This window comes from Suricata suricatta, chromosome 2 (assembly GCF_006229205.1).
Source record: "Suricata suricatta isolate VVHF042 chromosome 2, meerkat_22Aug2017_6uvM2_HiC, whole genome shotgun sequence".
Classification (NCBI taxonomy): Eukaryota; Metazoa; Chordata; class Mammalia; order Carnivora; family Herpestidae; genus Suricata; species Suricata suricatta.
In genome coordinates, this window is record NC_043701.1 from 177,183,076 (window position 1) to 177,205,762 (window position 22,687).

Genomic DNA, 22,687 nt, shown 5'->3' on the forward strand with positions numbered 1-22,687 from the left:
TGAGCCTTCTCTGAAAAAGCGTGCTCTATTTGTTCTCTATCCTGTACTGCCGCACAGCGGCACCTGATCTTGTGTTTATGCTGCTGGGGGTCAGCGGCGTCAGGATTATCTGGTAAACAGAAAGGAGCTTCACTTAAGGACATCCCCGACCACTCTTGCACCGGAAGGGCACCAAGGAACGGAGCTCCCGCACAGGTCCGCGCGGCTGCCATCCTGTCCTGCAGTTTTCTTCGATGACTCCACCGTAATTCGACTTTAGCTCCCCAAACCCGAGGCCAAAGCTTGTCACGGGTTACCTTGTCTCCTCCATCTGAAGTAGATGCTGGTGAAGCGGGGAGATGGCAGGATAAGAAGATGGCAGACAGAGCTGATGGCCAGTCCACGCTTCAGGAACTGTAAAATCAGGTCCTCTTTCTTCTCCGGACACCAGTTCCTACCCTCGCAGGAGCTATCAGCCCACCATGCAGTTCTCTGCCCCTTTCAAGGCCATGTCGCTCCATTTGTCCCAGCTTCAGTTCCCTGCTAACGGATTTCAGAAGCCATTACCATATTTCTGCCACTTCTTGGTCCACCGCCTTCAATTCTCGCCCTTCCACGGCAGCGGCCTGACAAGTCTGCCTTCCCGAGGCTGCCCCAGGAGCATCCCCTCAGCGCGACCTCACCCTCGCCAACCCTGACAAGGACTGGCCATCAGCTCTGTCTGCCATCTTCTTATCCTGCCATCTCCCCACTTCACCAGCATCTACTTCAGATGGAAGAGACAAGGTATCAGATGAGAAAGCAGCCAGCTTGCTGCCACCACTGCCAATCCATTTCTCTTCACGCGCACCGAGCCTTCCCTCACCCTCTCCTACGAGAAAGGGTCCTTACTATCGAAGGCTGGTCTTCCTGTCTGTGTCCTTGATTTTTCTTGTGCTTCATCCCGGAGACCCTGATATACTGATTTCCGGCTCTCTCCCATTAATCTCTGTCTTCCCTAACTCCATCAGCTTTTGACAATGCTCAAGTTTCTCCTATTTTTAAAAGGCCTTTCGCCATCGGATTTATCTCTATAGCTAGTGTCTTCAAAATTCATATTTGATTATGTTCACCATCTTAACTTCCACTCAATTTTTAAGCCTTGACAATGTTTTATCCTCACTAAAACTAAGATCTTGCCAAGATCCTCCAAAGACGCTTCACAAGCCCTAGCAGCAGAACCCAGCACTGCTATGGCTGCCCACTTCTTTTTTGATTTTTAATTTTTTTTTTTTTTGAGAAAGAGAGAGAGAGACAGATAGCATGAGGAGGGGAGGGTCAGAGAGAGAGGGAAATGCAGAATCTGAAGACAGACTCCAGGCTCTGAGCTAGCTGTCAGCACAGAGCCTGACGCAGGGCTCGAACCCACGAACTGTGAGATCATGACCTGAGCCGAAGTCAGAGGCTCAACCGACTGAGCCACCCAGGCGCCCCTGCTCCCCACTGCTTGAACATACTTCTTGTGACTTCCATGACCCCACGCTCTCTCGGCCTCTTCTTCATCTACTCAGTCATTCCACAGCGGGGTTCCTCGGGGGTCTCGTCCAGGACTGCTGCTCTTCCCTCCGAACGACAGCACTCACCTGTAGGGCTCCGCACACGGCCTAGTGCCTCCCTCCCGGGCTGTTCCACAGTTTCAGGTCTGTATGTCCACCCACCTCCCCAACGTCTCTGTTCGTGTCTCCAAACACACTCAATTCTGCACGTCCACACCGAGCTCACCCTGCCTCTCCTTCTCCCCCCAAGTCTGCCCCTCCTTCCACAAATGAAGAGTAAGCATGAACTCAGTCGAGTCAGAACTTAAACTCTCTCCCCTCACCCTCGCCACACAATTAACCAGCCGGTCGCGTGTACCCCACCTCCTACATATCCTTAGCATCCATTTGCTCTCACCCCATTCTCAGCAGTTACCACCCGCATCCAGGCCGCCAACATCCCTTGCCTAGAGTCCTGTGTGCAACCCCCCCACCCCCCCGCCAGATCAGTCCTCCTACCTCCAGTCTGAGTCCTGGTCACGCTCCACATGTGCAGCAGAAATGACAGAACTGCTGGTGTCAGTCTAGTGCTTAAACCTTCCAGTGCTTTCAGGAGAAACGTCCAAGTCCTTTACCAGCCAGCTGCGTCTCCCCCTCCCGGCCTGCCTCCCAAACTCCAGGTGTGCTCTCTGCCCCCTAGGCCTTCTGAACATGCTTGTCTCTCCCTAAAGCTCTTGCATTCCCTCCCTCTAAAAATTCTGAGATCACTTCATCCGAGAAGCGTTCCCTGCCCTCCCACACCCTGTTCAAAGCCGAGCTGAGGGCCCTCCTATGTGAACTGACTGCATCTATCTCCCCAGATGCCACATCACACGTTACGAAAACTGCACGGTGTCTGTGTCCTCCGCTAGGCTCTGGAGGGCCATCAGAAACCACAGTACCCGGCTTAACATACTTGACGAGTGAACGATTTTACCAATTCTTCACATTTATGATTCTAATTCTTGGCTGACTCCTCCAACTATTTCAAATTAAGCTGGTCCCCCGCTTTTTTTTTTAAAAGTCTCCTACTTCCTCATGTTCGTGGTCCTTAAGTTCTCTGGCCCAGGGCAACTGACATGGTCAGTCAATGCTAGGGACATGCCACCGCTGTCAACCTGCACTTCCTCTGTGTTAGACACCCCTCGGGCCCTGCCCCGCATCCCCGCGGCCTCGTCGCCGACTCCACTCGTGGCACCACCAGTGGGCACGGTTCCGCAAAGGCTCGACTGGGCCCGCCTGGCTTCCTTTCAGAGGCAGCAGCCTGCTCTCTGTTCGCACAGCCACAAGGGACAGTGCGGAGACATTCACCCCCAGTGAGATAATCAGCAGCCAGTGGAGAGTGAAAGCCAGGTGAGCACACGCGTCTTCCTTTGGCCCCTCAGGCAGTCCATGCTGAGCCAGGGGTCTCAAGAGACTGATGTCCGGTCATTAAAGCGCTGGACCACACTGCACGCATGCACCCTTTTGTTATTTTTTCCTCCTCTTTCACCAGTTCGCTGCCTCCAGCCCCCCACTCCTGTCCTGCGCATCCCATGTTTCAGGATCTGGTTCTGGAAGGAAACCAGGCTGAGTGTCTCTTAGGCATCAGAATTTTTACTTTTGTTTTCTTATTTTGGTAGCGGTTAGCAGAGCAGATGGCTTTACTTCTTTCCCGACTGTCAACATGTCTTTCCCAATTTCACATTTCATTCTGTTATCAGTGAAGGTGCTATCAGTGAACAAGCTACAGAAGCACGAACAAGTCGAGTCTTCCAGAAATGATACCTATTTCAAATGAATGGCAGCTAGGAAAATACATTTCTTATAAGAACAGGAATTCTACCCCAGTCTCCATGTTTACATTAAAAACATTTTGCTAGCATCGCATAAAAGAACACTCCTAAAATAAACAGACCTTCTCATACTTTCATGTTAGAGTTTGCTTATTTTTCTGCACAGAGACTGAATATTAACAGACACAAAAGAGAATCGGAACAGTTCAAAAATACCTTGCAGACAAACACAGAGACTTCACTCTTACGGTGAAGCTGGGCGTGTGAGAAAAGAAACTGTTGGACTGTTGTCTGTCTTTGCGTTAGTTCCTCCACAGGCAGCAGACACTGTGTGAACAGCCAATGATGCAGGTTCCAAAATACAGCATCAAGTATCCTTCCAGAATTTGTTCCAATTAAGCTAATGATTCATATTCTGTTACTACAGAGCCACAAGTTAAACCAAGAATATTTACTGATATTTCACAAATGTTCAATTAATCACATGACTTAGGGTTGACGACAAACTTAATAGCATTAAAGGATAGGATTTTTTGCCCGTTCTTTACTCTTTAATCATTCTATCAATTGTCAGAAATCACTGAATTTATGGGCTAAGCAAAGTTTTAAAATTCTCTATTTTTATCATAGCCTTCCAACATCAGAGTTTGTAAATTTTTAAAATTTGTTTAAAACTAGAATGCATAGGGGTGCCTGAGTGGCTCAGGTGATTGAGCGTCCGACTTCAGCTCAGGTCATGATCTCACAGTTTGTGGGTTCGAGCCCTGCGTCAGGCTCTGTGCTGACAGCTCAGAGCCTAGACCCTGCTTCCGATTCTGTGACTCCCCCTCTCTCTGCCCCACCCCTGCTCATGCTCTGTCTCTCAAAAATGAATGTTAAAAATTTTTAAAAACCCAGAATGCATAGAAATCATGAATGCTTACAGAACTTCAATGCTTTCTGGGTAGTAAAATTTTTTTACTTTCATTACAATAAAGTATCCTTGTGAAATAGTTACATGCCTTCCCAAAATTTTCTCAAGTCCCTGGGAGAGGGTATTAAAAGAAATCTATCGTTCTCCTATATCCATGACAGTAATCTTGTTTTTATCAAAAAGCAGGTGGAATCGATGCCTTCCGACTCTGACACACAGGTGTGCACACATTTATAATACACTCAACGCCTACAAGTAAGACGCCACAAAGCTCTCTAACAAAAACAAGTCTCTTAGGTACTCGGTAGCTCTGCCCGCTACTGTGGCGCACAGACTGACCCGCATTTCCTCTCTGTCATCAAGATTCACATCCTCACACATCCTGGGATTTCTGAAACCCAGATGCGTCCTACCACTGACAGAACCATAGTCTAACTGGCAACATTTTTCTTTTCTTAGCGGGACATAAAAGAGAGGACTTAAAACTGATGGTGTCTCCTACTCAACAGGGCACCATTGTTCAGCCGACACTTAAGCAGCTATGGGCTTTATTTTTATTCTCTAAGTGACATTTTGGACAACCTCTTCATTATATTTTAAAAAATGCCAGTTTTTATTCACGCAAACAAAGCAGTACTGTAGGATGCCGCCCGTTAGAGCCAGCGGCACTAGCCTGTTTTTAGACCCGGTCTGAAGCCTACTGGTAGTTTCTAGTCAATGATTTCAAAATGGATTCATTAATGATTTCAAAATCGCAGGATTAATTACATTTTTAAAACTGGGTGATTATAAAAGGAATTATTTATTTTTAAAAATTTATCTGTTCCATAAGAAAAGAGAACAGGATCAGGAAAATATTTCTTTAACAGCTGAATGGAAACCTCAGGTCTGCTTCTCAAACTTTCCCCAAGCTATTTCAGCCCGCCTCTGGCCAGGGCTCCAGCCATTCTTGGTCACTGGCTCACCGCAAAGACTGCCTGGGGAACATTTGTAAAGCAGACTTTTAAAAATCTCTCTTGTGCAAGACTGGCTTTGAAACACTGAAAAAATGGGGCGCCTGGGGGGCTCACAGTTGGTTAAGCGTCCAACTTAAGCTCAGGTCACAATCTGGCCATTTGTGAGTCTGAGCCCCGCATCGGGCTCTGTGCTGACAGCTCAAAGCCTGGAGCCTGCTTCGGATTCTGTGTCTCCCCCCCTCTCTCTGCTCCTCCCCTGTTTACACTCTGTCTCTGTCGCTTAAAAAATTAAATAAACATTAAAAAAATTACAAACAAAGAAACATTCTGAAAAAATGAAAACAGTCTTCGCAACAGTTCGAAGTTTAGCTTCATAAGACTGTTTCAGATTTTCCAGTAGAAAATGCACACACACAAATGTCACAGCACTTCAGTGTTACACACGAATATGGTAGGGAAGGCTTGTTTTCTTGCTCCTCACTGTCCTCATTAGAAGCCCATGTCACAACTAGGGAAACCTAGCTTTAATTTTTAACATTTATTTATTTCTGAGAGACAGAGCACAAGTCGGGGAGGGGCAAAGAGAGGGAGATACAGAATCCAAAGCAGGCGCCAGGCTCTGAGCTGTCAGCACAGAGCCTGACGCGGGGCTCAGATCCACAAACCGTGAGATCGTGCCCTGAGCCAGAGTTGGATGCTTAACCAGCTGAGCCACCCGGGTGCCCCATAGTTTCTAATTTTTAAACCAACGGTCATATTAGTGATACCTAACTTCTGGATAAGAAAAGGTATCTCTGAAAAACAGGTAAATGGGACAAGATAGTAACACTATAACGAAGTAATATTTTTAAGTGGATAGAGAGTAAACGGAAAACTTACTTTCTATATTTTTCACGTCAAAACACATTCTCCAAGTTCCCCCAATATAAACAAGCCAAATTTCCAACGACATTTGGCTTTGATGCTGGGCTTCCACTGCTTCGATCTCCACTTAGCTACATCCCAGCACCACCGCCTTTTACTAGCAGCAAAGCGTATGCGTTCATGGAGTATCCAACAATCAAAATCATTCTCTCTGCACCTTCAAGCGGGAAGGTCAACCTCAAATCCAGCCTCACTGCACACCTACAGTAACGGAGAAAGACACTGTCCACTTAGTCATAACTTATTGCTGCGGCACATTATTAGGGCCCTCGGAAGTCTTCGTTAGTCTTTTTTCTCATTCTGTGTTACTTCCTCGTGGCCAGGGTGACACTGTGGCTGAGGGGCACCTTTTGGAGGGGCCGTGAACACAGTATTCAGCAAGTGAGACCAGGCTCGGCGAAAGCAGGCAAGTGAATACAGTCAGAACCCTTTCTGAGCCTGCTCATTTCACACATGGTCAGAGCAGGACTTGCTTTTTCGATGGGCGTTTATGACAGACACTGCGACAGTGTGCAAGAAACACCAGGGACCAGCCCAGCAAGAAAGAAGGGTGTGAAGAGAAGAGACAAATGAAAGCATACCATGAGGCAGACTGGCGCCTTTGAAGGTCAGGGCTGAGCTCCTTATTAACTGGCTGAAGAGGTAAAATGTCCTAGGAACCCAACTTGGGGAACTGTGTCAAGCACGAACACAAAATTAGGTGCTTTTTTTACATCAAATTTAAATTCAATATCCTAATGTCATGACTTAGACAATTAGGAAATTTCTTGCAAGCATTTTGAAGTATAGAAAAGAGGAGGTGAAATCTAGACTAATCTGTGGTGAAATGTCTATATTGCTATAATTATCAGTAGAGACAGAAATAAAGATCATTCTAATTAGCTTCTTTGAAATAAATATTAAAAATAAGTACTTATAAAAACGAAAGAGCAATATCTGAATTAAAGTTATTTTAAATCTCTGGTTAAAAAAAGAAGCATCCGCTGATATTTTCGCAATAAGTAACATCTGAAGGGGTCAGTGACGAAACATTCCATCACGTTCTGAGGACCGACTGGGTACTTGGGAAAACAGCACATGCTCAATGAGGTGATCATTTTTTGTGAATCTGGAACCAAAGAAACTTTTTTTAAGTAGGCTCCAACACCCAATGTGTGGCTTGAACTCACAACCCTGAGGTCAAGAGTCTCTTGCTCTACCGACTGAGCCAGCGAGATGCCCCTCAGAAGGATTTTACTCCCAAGGATAAACAGTAGAGCGCCTGTACAACATGAAGTCAGATCAAATCATAATTTATCACGGTTCTCAAACCAACTCCAAAACATCTGGCTTACTTCCAACGCCTCGTATAAAGTATCTGCGTTAGACACTGCCTGTCGCCTAGTAGTGGCCTTTGTCCGCTCAAGCCCCAAATCAGTGGTCACGTAGGTCTTACCTTCCTGAAGGGAGAAACACCAAGTATTCAGGAAAAACAACACAAGGGTGAAGGAGGGTTTCCTGCTCTGTTTCTTAGAGAATGTACACAGAAAAGATCAAGGGGAGAGCATAAAAATCCCGGCGGTGATCACTGCTGCCGAGAGCGAGCGAGGGGCCATTTTAATATCTCTCCTCAGCAGTGGTTTATGCATTTGGACCAATCTTCCACTACTCTTCCCAGTAAACACTTTTTTAAAGATAATTTAAACAAAAGAAGCAAAATGTAACTGTGATGCGGAAATTTTGAATTTTATACATATCCAACTATCAATTTAAGAAGCAATCTAACAGATCTTTACTTAAGAATCACTGGAGAAATCTCTAAAAGCCGTTCTTTACAGGAGGCAGAGGTCCTGGATTCAAAAACAAAAGGCCTATTTATGAACAAAGGGATGTCTTTAGAATTTTCCAAGTTGCTTCAGTTTGCCAGCCCCTCCCCCCACCATTCATGCAAGCAGTAAATACAACAGGTTTTTCTCCTTATGCAGACCTCCTAGTTAAGCAAACAACCATATAACCGCAAACCTCCAAAATGTGGGAGGTGGGGGAGGAGAGGGTGGAGGGCAGAGGGGAACAGGATTTCCAGAGGCTTATTATATCAACGCAGGATAGAGGGAAATGGGATTTTTCTTACAAGTGGCTCCTGACGCACCTTGTGGCCACACTGTTGTGCAGAGACCTGTGGTGATCGGCTGTGCCCTCTGCAGAGTAAAGGAACTACTGAACAGCTGGAGGAGAAACAAGATTTAGTGGAAAAAAGCACCGTGCCGACTAACAATGGCGTCCATAGTAAACTCTGTGTTTTGTCGGAGTCGGAGTTTGGGTCACGTAAAAGTAAAACTGACCCAAGAGAAGAGAACAGCTTCTCACAGATTGCCATTTAAATCTCAAATGACCGTGTTTCACAGCATGCTCAATACGTTCCAGCATGTAACTGCATTTTAATTTCCTAAAACCACAGGACATTAAGTCTGATTTCAAATAGCGTCTGGACTGTGATATTCAATCCTGATAAAACCCTATGATGTTCTCTTGCAAGTTCCAAAGATTCAGCATATGGAAAAGGATCTTCCTTTTCTTTGACGCACTATCCTTGAAGAAATTTACTCCTCTGACTTGTGTAAATGAATTCTAAACAATGAATATATGAAGACGTAAAGCTTGTGCCCTAAGACCCGGAATGTAGTAAGATTATACGAGAAAAGCACACCGTGCACTCTTCACTCACCACGTGTAATACCATCGAAATAAGACTTCACATTTTCTTTGCCACGAAATACTCCTTCGTGCTAACTTTGGAAAATGAATTTAAAGTCTCTTGACATGAGTATATCTTTACTTGAAGGTTCATTCAGTGCATGGAAATTATTCAGTTACCTTTTTGGCTGTATCAAACAGGGAGGGCCTGTGATTGCTTTAATCTCCAGGTATTACAGAAGAGAAGCAAGCTTTAGAATAGATCAAGGAAAGAAAAAGGGGAGGATTAAGTTTGGGAGTCAGCAACCAATCGATGACCATTATTATTTAGTCGGAACAAACTTATCCACCTTCGTACGTGAACCTGAGATAATGCAGTAGGACGGTTAGCAGTTTTGCCCAGAAGGAAAGGGCTCTGACCGGCCTTTGAGAAAGGCTAACAAGGAAAAAACAATTATTTTTGAGGGGCCAGCGGATAAGTATTTGCTCCGCTCTGAACTGCCACTGCCTTCCGCTTTGAGTCCGACTCCAGTGACAAGTTCAGTATGTCTGTACGCAACACATCTGTCTGTCTGCTCAGCCGGGTGTAATTCTACTTGAAATGAGGTATCGAAATGCTGACTGATAATCAACAGTGCGGGAACTATAATGCCCAGGTTGTTCTACAAACCCTGAATCTAGGAAGCCTGGGGTGGTCTCGGGGCGCCTGGCGTAGGAGTTAGGTGGGTCCCTACGGCCACGTGTTCATCAGATTCTAAGGTATCACAATGTGTAGGGAATGCCCACTCTTGCTTTTGTAATAGTTTTTAAAAGAGACGCCAAAATACAATGAAACATGAACCAATTTTTCTTTTTTGGAAATAACCTGATTTGTGAATGATTTGTGCACATCTTAGAACAGAAGAAATTACTACATTTTTCTGTTTATCCCTCTGTCTTCCTATTTGATCTTTTCATTTACTCCCTGTCCCTCCCCCGACCTCTCCGTTTCCCTTCTTTCTTTTTTTTTTTTAATTTTTTGTTATGTTTATTGCTGAGACAGAGAGAAACAGAGCATGAGCAGGGGAGGGGCAGGGAAAGAGGGAGACACAGAATCCGATGCAGGCTCCAGGCTCTGAGCTGTCAGCACAGAGCCCGACGTGGGGCTCGAACCCACAAGTTATAAGATCTGAGCTGAAGTCAGACGCTTAACTGACTGAGCCATGCAGGCGCCCCACTGTTTCCCTTTTCTGACTTTTCTCCACACTTAGACCACAGGTGACGAAACAGAAAACGCGTCATTCTTAACTGTGCACCAGGCGCCTCCTGTGGCGCCAGGTTGTGAGGACTCAGAAGTCAGTGAGGCACAGGGTGGGGACATCCAGGAACCCTGGTCCGAGGATAAACCCAGCTGGGCAGTCGATGCTGCCCACCACCAGAGCACAACTCACAGCCGATGGGCAAAGCCACGGCAGAATGCAGGGAGGGTGATAAAGGCTGTTGCAAACCAAGCAAAGTCTGGACAAAGGGAGGTGACTAGAACTGCGGATTTTTCTGGAGGCAGGAATCAGAGCAAACAGAGGCAAACACAGACAGAAGCCCATAGCACTGTCTGCGGGACACCATGTGCTAATTCGGCTAGCCATCGCCAACCCAGCAATCCTAGGGGGCTATCCTCAGCGCGCCGGTCTTACTCTAATCCTCAGGCTCAAGAAGGTAGGTTCTATTATTATGTCCATTCTAAAGGCCGGGAACCTGAGGCCAGGAAGATCATGAAATTGTCCAAGGGCACACAATTTACGGGCTGAGATGGAGCCAGGACCCACAGGCAGGAAGTGTGACCCCAGGCCATACGTGCAGAGTCTGTGCACAGAGGGTCCACACAGGGAACACTAAGAGATAGGACACGGCCAGGGCTGGACTGCGTGGGCAGGAGATGGAAGAAGGGACACAAAAGGAGAAGCACCAAAGAGGTAAGAAGAAAGTCAAGGAAGTATTGTCAAAAAAAAGAGAAAAAGAAAGTATTGTCACCAAGCCCATCCCAGCCTGCCGGCCTCCAGGGGACCATTCCCTAGCGTGTTCAGTCCAACTGGCCAGTGTTCCTATCTTCTTTACCTGAACGGAGCGACCCAGCACTGTGATGGCCGTACCAGAGACGGGAGGTGGTACCAGCCCTCGCAGCGGAAGGAGACGGGTTAGGAAGCAGCAGGCACGCAGGAGGGTTCCGAATTTATTTCCAGAAGTGAGTGTTGTGTGCGCGCACATGTGGTGTCTCCCCGTCTTTCACACGCGTGTGCTCGCACACAGCATACACGTTCTACAATAGAAAACAAGCTACCTGGACCCTACTAAGAGCCAAAGCCACACACGTGGAACCTGAACACAGGGCCCGGGTTTCCGGCAGAGCCCTGCTGCGAACGTACCTGCTTCCGGGTCCGGGTTGAAACGGCAGTACTTCGAGTTGTCGAGGGAAGGCAGGCACTGCTCGATGGGCACCCAAACGTACGTCTCAGGACACAGCAAATCAGAAGGTCTGTACTGCCCCTGGAGAGGAGCGAAGGAAGAAGAACACAGGCTTTACAAACACAGAGACTTCCTCGTTACAAGGCTCCACAGTTCCGGGAAAGGTCTGAATCACAAATCTAAACAAAGTCAACCAGAAACAGCTTCGCTGTAAATCCTGGCCGCGTCGGGCAACTGCTTTCCCGGCTCAGGAAAGCACATTTGATTCTAAAGCTCTCTAAAGTGATGCATCACTGCTTTCGATGCCCGTATTGATTTCGGAGATTCGAGTTTCTACTTTCTTTTCCAAGAAATATTTAGTATATGATTCTTGCTGAGCTGACTGACTGCAAAGAAGACCCAGTTTCAGAATCAAAGTGAAATGTCTTTTCATGTATGACAGCATTCTAATTTAGATATGGAGTGAACTCGTTTTCAAAAATGGGATCTTACAAGTTTTTAATTTATAGATTTAGTTGACAGCACTCATCCCGTTCTAATGTATTAAAAAGTACCTTTGTCAAGAAACGTTCAGGAACAATCTAAACTGATACATGTAAATAAAGAGAAGTTTAAAACACATTACAGAAATTTTAGAAAAACACCTCTGATCATTATTCTCTAATTTCTTCAAAAACGCCATTTTGTAAGAATGTTTTATATATTTATAACCCAATTTATGTTTTATATATTTAAAACCCAATTATGTACCCCAAATCTAAAACAAAGACTACACAGGAGATGCTGAAGAAAAAAAAGTCATTTGCCCACAGGTACAAACTATATGAAATCATTTAGTGAAAAATTTCAGGAGCATCAGAGTGAATTAAAAATTCCAAAAAATCTCTTCTCTAAAATTTCAAAATTCGTATCTCATTAAAGAGGTTCAAATCCAGTGCAGGGCTTCCCAATTCTGTTTGGTACAATCCACAGTGAGAAATACACTTTGCATCGCAACCTAGTAAACATGAATGCAAATACAGAACTAGAAACAAGCTCTTTACTACAGAACACTTACCCACGTTATGTAATCTTTTATTTCCTGACCTGCTCCACCTTGTTGTGTAATGATGCTCCTGAACCATAAACGTGCTTTTACGAATAGCACCTGGGCCACAACCTCAGAGTGTGAAAAACACTATCAAATTCAAAATGCCTTACAAAGAATAGTGCTGTGAGGGGCTCGCACCGTCACACACCTTTGTATCAGAGCGGCCTGTGCCCGGCCTGCTCCGCGCAGGTCACTGGACGAAGCCCCGCTGACACGTACAAGAAACCACACCCCCTCGTGCTCGAAGCACTCAGAAGTCCGCAAGCCAACCAGGGAGACCCTGCAGAGAGAGCATGTGTGCAAACTAGCTGCTTCTTGAGAGGCTGGGAGAGAGTTCAAGAAGGATATGGAGTTTTATTGGGGATTTAACAGACCGACTGGAGTTAAGTCCAGGGCTGGATGAAACGGAATGAGAACAATCTAGATGAAGGCCACAGTAAAAACAAAGACGCAGAGTTGCAAGATCGCCCCGAGGAACGACAAAGAGCGGGGTCCTGGAGAAATGGAAAGGTAGGTTGGGACCAGATTCTGTAAGGCCTCAGAATTCATGTTTTGAATTCTGTTCTAGATTAAATAGGAATGCCTGCTGGCTGAGGGAGAAAGCAGGACAGGAGAAAGACCAGAACTCAGGTCTCTGACCCTGCTTCTTCCAGACTGTTCCCGGCACTGCTGATGCCGCACCGCCCTGGCACAGGCAAGGTCATCCACAGGGGCAGCTCTCCAGGGGGTCCAGAGAGTCATCCAACATGAAAACTCACAGCGCAGGATTATTTCATGATGAATTAATAATCAGTAGGTATCATAAGGCCCGATAATCAATGATACCTATCTTATTAAAAGCAATGTCCTTCTCTCCATTAATTCAGAAAGTGCTTTATTGGCAGAAAGCAGCGGCATGATGTGACGCTGTCCATATTAACAAATCTGAAAAGCTAGCAGCCTAAAGCAATGGGTCTAAATCTTTTATTTTCCTCTTGGGTTATAGGCCATTTAAAAATCTGATGAGGGGAAAAGCTATGTATAAAAGCTAAACATAGAAGACTTCTACAGAAAAGGAGTAGATTTTCTTCATCTTGTAGTATACAAAGATTTCTTAGTGCACAGAGCACTGATGAGCTACACTTCATAAAAGCTATATCTGCATTAAAAATTAAGAAAATAAACAGGCAACAGGGTGCCTGGGCGGCTCAGTCAGTTGAGCGTCTGACTTCGGCTCAGGTCATGATCTCAGGGTCCACGGGTTCAAGCCCTGCGTCGGGCTCTGTGCTGACAGCTCCGAGCCTGGAGCCTGCTTCGGATTCTGTGTCTCCCTCTCTCTATCTCCCCTCCCCTGCTCACGCTCTGTCTCTCTCTCTCTTAAAAATAGACATTAAAAAAAATATTTTTAAGAAAACAGGCAAGCCAAAGACTAAGAGAAAATATTAACAATATATATATTAGAAAACATATTTGTATCTAAAACATATCTAAAATTTAGCAACTCAAGAATAAAAAAATCCATTTTTTAAAAAGACACCAAATATATATGAATGCCTAACAAGTACTGGAAATAGGCTGAATATCAGTTACCAGAAATGCAATTAAAACCATAACAACATACCACCACATAACCAGCAGAATGGCTAAAATTAAAAATAACAAGTTTTGGCAAGGATCTGGACTATGCAGAACTTGGATACTGTTGGTTTAAAATGGTAGAACCATTTGGGAAAATATCTTCTTGGACATGTATCATTTGTGAATATGTCCAGGATAAATTCCTTGAATTGGAATTGATGGGTGTAAGGGTTTTTATGTTTTATAGTACAAAACTATTTTCCACTGAAGTTGTGCCATTTTACATTTCCATCAGCAACATATGTACACAAGTGCTAATTTCCCCAAATCCTTACCAACACAGCCTATAATCAAAACTTTCCATCTCTGCCAATATAACAAATGGCATTTCACTGTGGTTTGAATTTGCATTACATAGCTTTCCATACATTTGAAGGATCTGTATTTCCTTTTCTGTAAAGTTGGCCCCCTCTGTTGGTAGATTTCTGGTCTTATTATTTGAAAAACTCTTTATATATTAAAGAAATTCACACAGTTTGCAAAATATGTTGTACTTCCCAGTTTATCTATCTTTTGACTCTGTATGGCATTTTCTTTCACCAGGTGGAAATCTGAGAAGTGGTCAAATATATCATTTGTTAAAACAGTGTCTTAGTTTTGCATTATAATTTTAAAAAGTCACTGTCACTCAAATGTTATGAAAACATGTACATGTTTTCTCTAGTACTTTTATGGTTTCATAATTTTACATTCACATTCATGCTCCATCTGGAATTTATTTTGGTATAAGGTAAAAGAAAAGGATCTAACCTGATTTCTTTCAGATGTGGTCTCAGCATCATTTTAGAACTGTTGTTTCCCCCGCTGATTTAAGTGCCTTTTTGATAACTTACTAAATTTCCACATATATTTAGATCTCTTCCAGCACTTCCTATTTACTGTGATACACTGATCCGACTCTGCATGCGCCGGTGCCATGCAGCTTTGACTACTAAAGCTTAATGGTATATTTTAAACTCTAGTAGATCTAACCATCCCTCTAGGATTGCTCTTCAAGTGCAGAACTTCCTGGCTCTTCTTGCTTAATTTTTCTAAAATTCTGGACTTAGGGAGCAGGGTGCCTGACTAGCTCAGTCAGTAGAGCGTGTGACTCTTGATCTTGGGGTTGTGAGTTCAAGCCCCATGTTGGGTACTGTAGAGATTACTTAAGTAAAATCTTAGGGGCGCCTGGGTGGCTCAGTTGGTTAAGCGTCTGACTTCAGCTCAGGTCATGATCCCACGGTTTGTGGGCTCAAGCCCTGCACCAGGATCTGTGCTGACAGCTCAGAGCCTGGATCCTGCTTCAGATTCTGTGTCTCTCCTTCTCTCTGCCCCTCCCCTGCTCATGCTGTTTCTCAATAATAAATGTTAAGATATTTTTAAAAATAAAAAGTCTTAAAAAATAAAATTCTGTACTTAGTAAGAAAATATTACCAATATGAACAAGGAAACAGTAATAAAAGTGTTATGGCGTATCTTGTCTATTGTGATGGAGGGACACAGAAGCAGAGAATCCCGAGAATATCTAATGAGAAGAAAATAGATGCAGATTCATCCACAGACACCTGAACCCAATGTCTGGCTTTAACAATGACCTTGACATTCAAAAACAGTCACTGAACAAGAAATGAATCCTCACCAGGCGGCAGACGCTGGGGGCCGGGAAGAGGATGATGAACAAAGGCATGCCTCTAGAGAACTCAGGATCTCCTGGTGGCGAGAGACCCGGACGAAGGTGAAGCGCACGAAGCATGTAGCAAGTAGGATGCGTACAGTGGTTCCAAGTCTCAAAAATGTCACAACATTCTTTTCAGGCAATACCTGCTTGAAACAGTGGGTCCGATATTTTCTTTTTAACCCTTTAAACACTTCATTTATCTCACTGAAGAGTCACCAACGTATATACGTGTTGACTTCCCCTCATCATCCGCAATCAAGTGTTTAGATTAGGGCAAGACCTCATTTTCCTCCAAAGTATAAGCTTATCTCGGTGCTCTGTGTCAGATAATCTCAAAAGCAACCAAAGAATACAAAGAGTTTTATGAAATAAACCACTTTGAAATGTTACGCTTTCTAACGTTAGCTGGTTGAGACTCAGGGGAGGGAAGCACTTAAAGCTCAAATGAAAGTCACCATCACACAAATGAGAACCGCGAGGGCCTGGAACCCACCCTGCCTCGGCAGCGAGTGTGAGAAAATGAGAAATGTCTGTGTTAAGAATGTAATTACTTAAGGATTTGGACATACTTCACTGTAGTCGGAAGAAAAAATATTTAATCAGCCCCTAAGTACATTCATTCATACTGGAACAATGAGGCAAAAGCAGATTAATCCTTTCCTAGGGTGCCGGCTCTTTGTAAATCAGAAGAAACCAGAGTTACCCGAGATTTCTCAAGTACTCAAAATTCTGGAAATGTAATTGGTCTGACAGGGCTTACCTCAAAATTTTTCTGAGCGTTCTTGCAATCTGATCTACAATTTGAGAAGAGGCGCCCCAGGATCACCACACCCCATCTCAAAACCACCGCCCAACAAGGTCAGGGCCCCAGGAACTGTTCCCTGGCAAAGGCACCGATTCCAGGAGGGGAGGCTCTGGATGACGCTCTGCAAGAAGCCTGGGAAAGGTAAAAGCTGTCTTCTAAAAAGCCTAAATTTAGAGGAGGGAAGGCCTAGTCCTTGTTATTAATTACACGTTCCTGGGAGGGATAACCACTCCAGGCCAATCCTCAAAGGGAAGTACGTTCAGCAGCCTCTGATCGACACCTTCACCAACAGAAATCACTTCTGCAGCTGTTGACAAATGGTTTGAGACCAGACGACAAAAAGGAACGCAAAACAAACTAAGTGCCTCTACGTTTTGTGTTGTCACAGAAGAGTGGAAGTTTTGCTTGGAGTACTCGGCAATAATCAATATTCAGTTCAATGATTTTATTCGACGATTTCATTTCATTTAAAGAAAACCACTTAGACTATTCGTAAAACCCAAATTATGTTCATACAACCCCACCAAAAGAAGAGAAAAAATTAGGATATGGTCATAATATTTCAGTCAACTTTACTAGGCTGTTATAGATTGAAATTCAAGAAAATTCCAAAGTTAAATCTAAAACAGGGGTGGGGGGAAATACATTTCCTGCTCTATTTCTATTAAGAATAACTGCTGCTTCTGGAAGACGAGACATTCGATGTTGGATTTTGGTCAATGGAATGAACAGGTTTCTTTTCACTTGTATGCTTTAGATCATAATTTGATGAACATTATCATATTGATCTAATTTTCTACCCTGTAGATGACTCACAAAATAAACTGTATGGAGACTATCTTAGTGTAGCAAAATGTATTAATCAAAATTCGACCTAAGAATTTCATTCATTTTACTAACCGGAGGTTAAAAACATCTTGCTATCATTTTGTACCAAATAAGAGTGACACAGGGATATAAAGTGCACAGAAAAAGGGGTGAGTCTCTGGAAATGTCTGATCTCACAATCATTAACAACTTCAGCAAGGCTGCTTTAAAGCAGATGAACATCCTTTACTGCTAATGAAAACACAGCCAACAACACTAAGACTTTCCCTTAAGTTAAGGTATAATTAGCTATAAACCTGGGTCTTTTTAAAAAAAAAATGTTTATTTATTTTGAGAGAGAGAGAAAACGCGTGTGCGAGAGCAAGGGAGAAGCAGAGAGAACAAGAATCCCAAGCAGGCTGTGCGATGTCAGTGCAGAGCCCGACATGGAGCTCAGACTCACAAACTGCAAGATCATGACCTGAGCTGAAACCAAGAGTTGGGCTCTTAACCGACTGAGCCACCCGGGCACCCCTAAAAATCTGGATCTTTAGAGGTAAAAGCTATATTGGGGCGCCTGGGTGGCTCAGTCAGTTAAGCGCCTGGCTTCAGCTCAGATCATGATCTCACAGTTCGTAGGTTCAAGCCCCACGTCGGGCTCTGTGCTGACAGCTGGCTCAGAGCCTGGAGCCCATCTTTGGATTCTGTGTCTCCCTCTCTCTCTGACCCTCTCCTGATCACGTGGTCTCTCTTTCAAAAATAAATAAAAACATATTTTAAGAAAGGTAAAAGCTGTATCAGGTAGATGGAGGAGGAACAGAAGACGCTCTAGCAAGCCCTGGCAATCCATCGTTTTTTTGTAATATTTTTTTGAGATGCAATTCACATACCATAAAACTCATCTTTTAAAAGTGTACAGTTCATTGTGTTTAGTACACTTTGCAAGGTTGTACAATCAACATCACTACCTAATCCCATATTTTTACCATTATAAAAAAGAAAAGCCCTATAGTCATTAGCAGTCCCTTCCCATCCCCTCTCTCCCTAAGCCACTCCATTTTATTTTATTTTATTTATTCTTTTAATGTTTTTTTATTTTCATTTTTGAGAGACAGAGAGAGACAGCGCGAGCAGGGGAGAGTCAGAGACAGGGAGACACAGAATCCGAAGCAGGCTCCGGGCTCTGAGCTGGCTGTCGGCACCCCCGGCACGCCATTTTAAAACGGAGTGTGTGTGTACGTCGCCACAGTTCCTGGCAGAGGCAGAGTAAGCCCCAGAGCCAGAGCACGGCCTGCGAGGCCCTAAGTGACGTGACCCATGTCGGCCTTCTGGCTTGTCTTCCAGGACTGTTCTGCCCTCCATCCCCCGCCCTGGCCGTGCTGGCTTCCTTGCTGCCCCCAGAACACAGCAAGCCGCTCCCACCCCGGGCTGCTGGCTGTTCTCTCTGTCGGTCTTCCAGATACCCCCAAGACTGTCCTCCACTTTAAGGTTTTGCTCCAGGGCCGCCTCCTCAATGAAGCCCACCTATCCCTATTTTTCTTCCATAGGACTTACCACCTTTTAACACTCTTGCTAATTTACTTACTTATAAGATCTATAGGAAAGTCCTTGCTTGAACGTGTCTTAGTCTGAGTTTTTTCACTGACGATTCCCAAAACCTACTCATCAGTGGGCTGCTGGATGAACAAACAATGAATGCAGGACACTCGGCCCATGCCTTTTCTACTTCCTTCTCTAAACACAGACATCACTTTAAATATGCTCTTCCTACACCAAGGAATCGACCAGTGTCTGCTGAACTTTGTATTTAGGATGCAGCTTCACAGCATTTTTACTGTACAGAAACCATTCCCAACCTCCGGAGTTCCGGAGTTCTGTGAATGACCACTGAGTACTGAAGTACATTATCACGACAGGACAGAGAAGCGTCACTGAAATGTTAGCAGGCGGCTGTCATACTCGAGAACATGAGAAACTACTAGCTGATGTCAATTTAGTTTCCTCCCCCTCGAAGCTGAAAACAGTTCTTTCCTTACTTTACTGGCATACACTTTCTTTGAAAGAAATGCACAGCTTATTAAATTTCATCTTAGGAAAAGAAGGGAGGAACACGACCCGAGAAAAGGCCTCCTCATCTGTGCTCAGGTCAGCAGTGTCGCTCCGGTGGCAACAAGAACATGAACAACCAGCTCCCCCAGCGGTTAAGCACCATCTTCGTCATGACTCTGCACATCCCAGGAGCTATGTCTCAGAATAAATGACAAAGGTAATGAAAACAGGTGCTCTTTCCAGTGTGCAGATACAACAGTAAGGTCATGTAATAGTAGTGAACTCAGACCTGGACTCCTGATCCCCTTTCTCTTTCTACACCTAAATGTTAAAATATTCACAATTTTAGGGGCGCCTGGGTGGCTCAGTCGGTTGAGCATCCAGCTTCAGCTTAGGTCATGATCTCACAGTTCGTGGGTTCAAGCCCCACGTCGGGCTCTGTGCTGACAGCTAGCTCAGAGCCTGAAGACTGTCTTCGGATCCTGTGTCTCCCTCTCTCTCTGACCCTTCCCTGCTCATGCTGTCTCTCTCTCTCTCTCAAAAATAAATAAAAAATATTAAAAAAATATTCACAAATTTTTAGAAGTTTTTTTAATGTTTATTTTTCAGAGAGAGACAGAGACAGAGACAGTGGGTGGGGGAGGGGCAGGGATAGAGGGAGACACAGAATCGGAAGCAGGCTCCAGACTCTGAGCTGTCCTCACAGAGCCCGACACAGGGCTCAAACTCAGGAACCGTTGAGATCATGACCTGCGCTGAAGTCGGATGCTTAACCAACTGAGCCGCCTGACTGGGCACCCAGGGGCCCCAAAATTATTTTCGAAATAACTTCCCAAAACCTAAAAATCACAACTGAGTCCAATATGAACAGGACTCTGCTCGTCATCAAGGATGGAAAGATGGAGTGAGCCTCGTATGTACTCATGATCGGCGGGGGGGCAAAGGGAGGCCCTTTGCTCCCGTGACTTTTGTAGCCAGGGGCAAACAGGGTGGTGGGCACAGGTGCCATCGAAGCATGAAAGAGCTGCTACGTGGCTGTGACAGTTGGCAGAGCAACAAGGACTGTCAGACACAGGTGAGACAACAGCTTTCTCGAGAGAGTCCTCGGAAAAGGTCCCTCCGGTGGCGTGCCCAAGCCTGAGGAGCACCGTGTTTGGGGAAAAAGTGAGGCACTTACAGAAAGCAGGAACAGACCCAAGACCCGCGTGGCGGTCTCCTCCCTGAGCTCCCACACACATGTCCGTCCAAACGTCACCCAATAGGCAGTGTGATGGGAAACCGTTTCGGAGTCCTGTGTCTGTGGTTTGCGGGCGCTTCAATGATCAGTGTCTCTTTAGCTTTACATTCAAATTGTTAGGTGACTTACAAAGATCAATTCCATCTTTTCTCTGAACAAACGTCAGTTTCCACATATTCAAATTTATTACCAGCATGTATCTTTCTTAATCTGGAACGACATATTCGAAGTAACTTTCAAGCTCATGTATGGACTCTAAGGTAACGTGGTATTATCTAGAGAAATAGCATGAAATTGACAGCTTCAAAATAACATTCTGGTTACTTTTACCTTATTACATCTTAGATTCCCACAGAAGCACTTCTTACAACTCAATGTACAACTCATCAAAAACAAAAGCTTACCGACTGCCCTTTTAAATAAATGCAGAGTATTAAAAGATCTAACTCCTTGATTATAGCAACTCCAGAAATACATTACCTTAATTTTAAAGGACTCCAACATCTTTTAAAAGCCTTTTCATTTGGCCTTTATAAGAAGACATATATGAACCGCTACGCATTCAGGACTATATGTTTGAATCTGACATATAAGAATTCTCTTTGAATATGACATTTGTCTTTGTAGGAGTTTAAACAACATGCAAATGAGAAGTTATTTCTTTGATTAAAGTTAAAGGATTTGAGACTCATTTTCCTCAGGAAAATAAAAATCAGCGAAAAGTAAAGAAATGCCTTCATACGATATTCACCCAAGTTCGCATTCTTGGCTTTTAATTGGAAGCATCTGGGGATGGGCTTGGCAGATTGCAATAAAATTGAAGTTACCAGTTCACACCCTGCCATTCTGAGTGTATTTTGTTTTTACAGTTTTCAAATTAAAACCAAACGGACTTTCCTTTGAACTCTGGTCCTGAAGCAAAGATCTTTATGAGATTTCACTCTCAAGAATACTTTATAAATATTTTGAAAAATACGAAGGATTTTGCAAGTATTTGAGGAGAGGATAAACCATCAGAGTTTATTTTAAAAGTTCAAGTAAAATTAAAATGTAAGGACACTAAAAAGGCAATGTTATTTACACACACACACACACACACACACACACACACACACAGTAAACCCTAGCAGCACTGAAGAAGAAAGATGTTATCAGACATTTAAATCTTTTATAATCAGGTAAAGTTGATATCAGTATCCTACTTTTCCACAATAAACCTACTGATTTTACTAAAAGCAATTGCTTCGAGAGGCGCTCTAACACTACACAAACAAAAATAGCTCAAAATAATCCATTAGAGTAGGCTGTGCCTCCACAGAAAGCGAGCCAGAACAAGGGCTTATTAAATCCATCTTCTGCCTGAAAGACAACACCAACGCAATCCCATTCCCAAAGTACAACAGCAGACCCCTTGCTCCCTGATTTCATTACATAAACAGAGATTGACTTTATCGGTCCCCAAGGGGGTGCTTGAGAAGTAACTCTAGCTGCTCTGTTTTCGGAAACTGTGTTTGGATTGTGCCACGCTCAGTTGGCGAGGTGAGCACAGACCAGCGAGGACAAAGGGCCCAAACATCTGAATCCATTTGTGTTCCTCAAATTCTGAAAGCCGACAGATGTGCTCCATGTGCTGCTGGGCTAAGCTTTGAAAATTTAAAAATACATATTTTTCCCACTGACAAACAGAAAGTGATGGTATTCTGTGTTTCTTTAATTAAAATCCAAGGGTTTGCAAAGGCTCCAGGACTTACTTTAAAGCTTCCTTAAGACTGGGCTATTTATTTTACTCTTAGCAAATAATAGAGAATAAAGATTCTAATTCAGTTTTAATCACAATCTTTGCTTTTATTTTGGAAACCCTGGGTTAATCTTTTTTCTTCTAGAAAATACAAAGAGAGCTTGTGAAGAAAAGATTCAGGGAGTCAGCTTACAGTCCAAATTTAATTTCAAACTGAAGGGTCATAAGTTGAAAAGGATGAAGAAGAAAAGAGAATGAAAGACGAAGACAGAGAAAATAATATGAGAGAAAACGAAAAAGTGAAAGCCGAAGCGGCTTTAATTTCTGTTCAAGATTAAATATTCACGTGAATACCGTGGCCGTGTGTGTGTGCATTAAACTTGGCCTTCACCACACTAGGAAGGAGAATCAGGAGAGACGTTTGCTTCGTTGGGTTTCGGGCTGTTGCTTGAGAAGCGGCCCTGACCGTCGG

The 22,687-nt window shown here is 44.1% G+C and overlaps 1 protein-coding gene across 5 annotated transcripts in view; it reads right to left on the reverse strand.

The window, feature by feature from the left end:
• The window catches only part of ATE1 (arginyltransferase 1), a 144,572-nt gene that overhangs the window by 24,468 nt on the left and 97,417 nt on the right, over positions 1-22,687 (reverse strand). For all 5 annotated transcript variants that reach the window (XM_029932709.1, XM_029932708.1, XM_029932711.1 and 2 more), the window contains one exon: positions 11,176-11,296. In XM_029932709.1, coding sequence (XP_029788569.1) covers positions 11,176-11,296 — 121 coding nt within the window. The remainder of the gene's footprint in view (positions 1-11,175; positions 11,297-22,687) is intronic.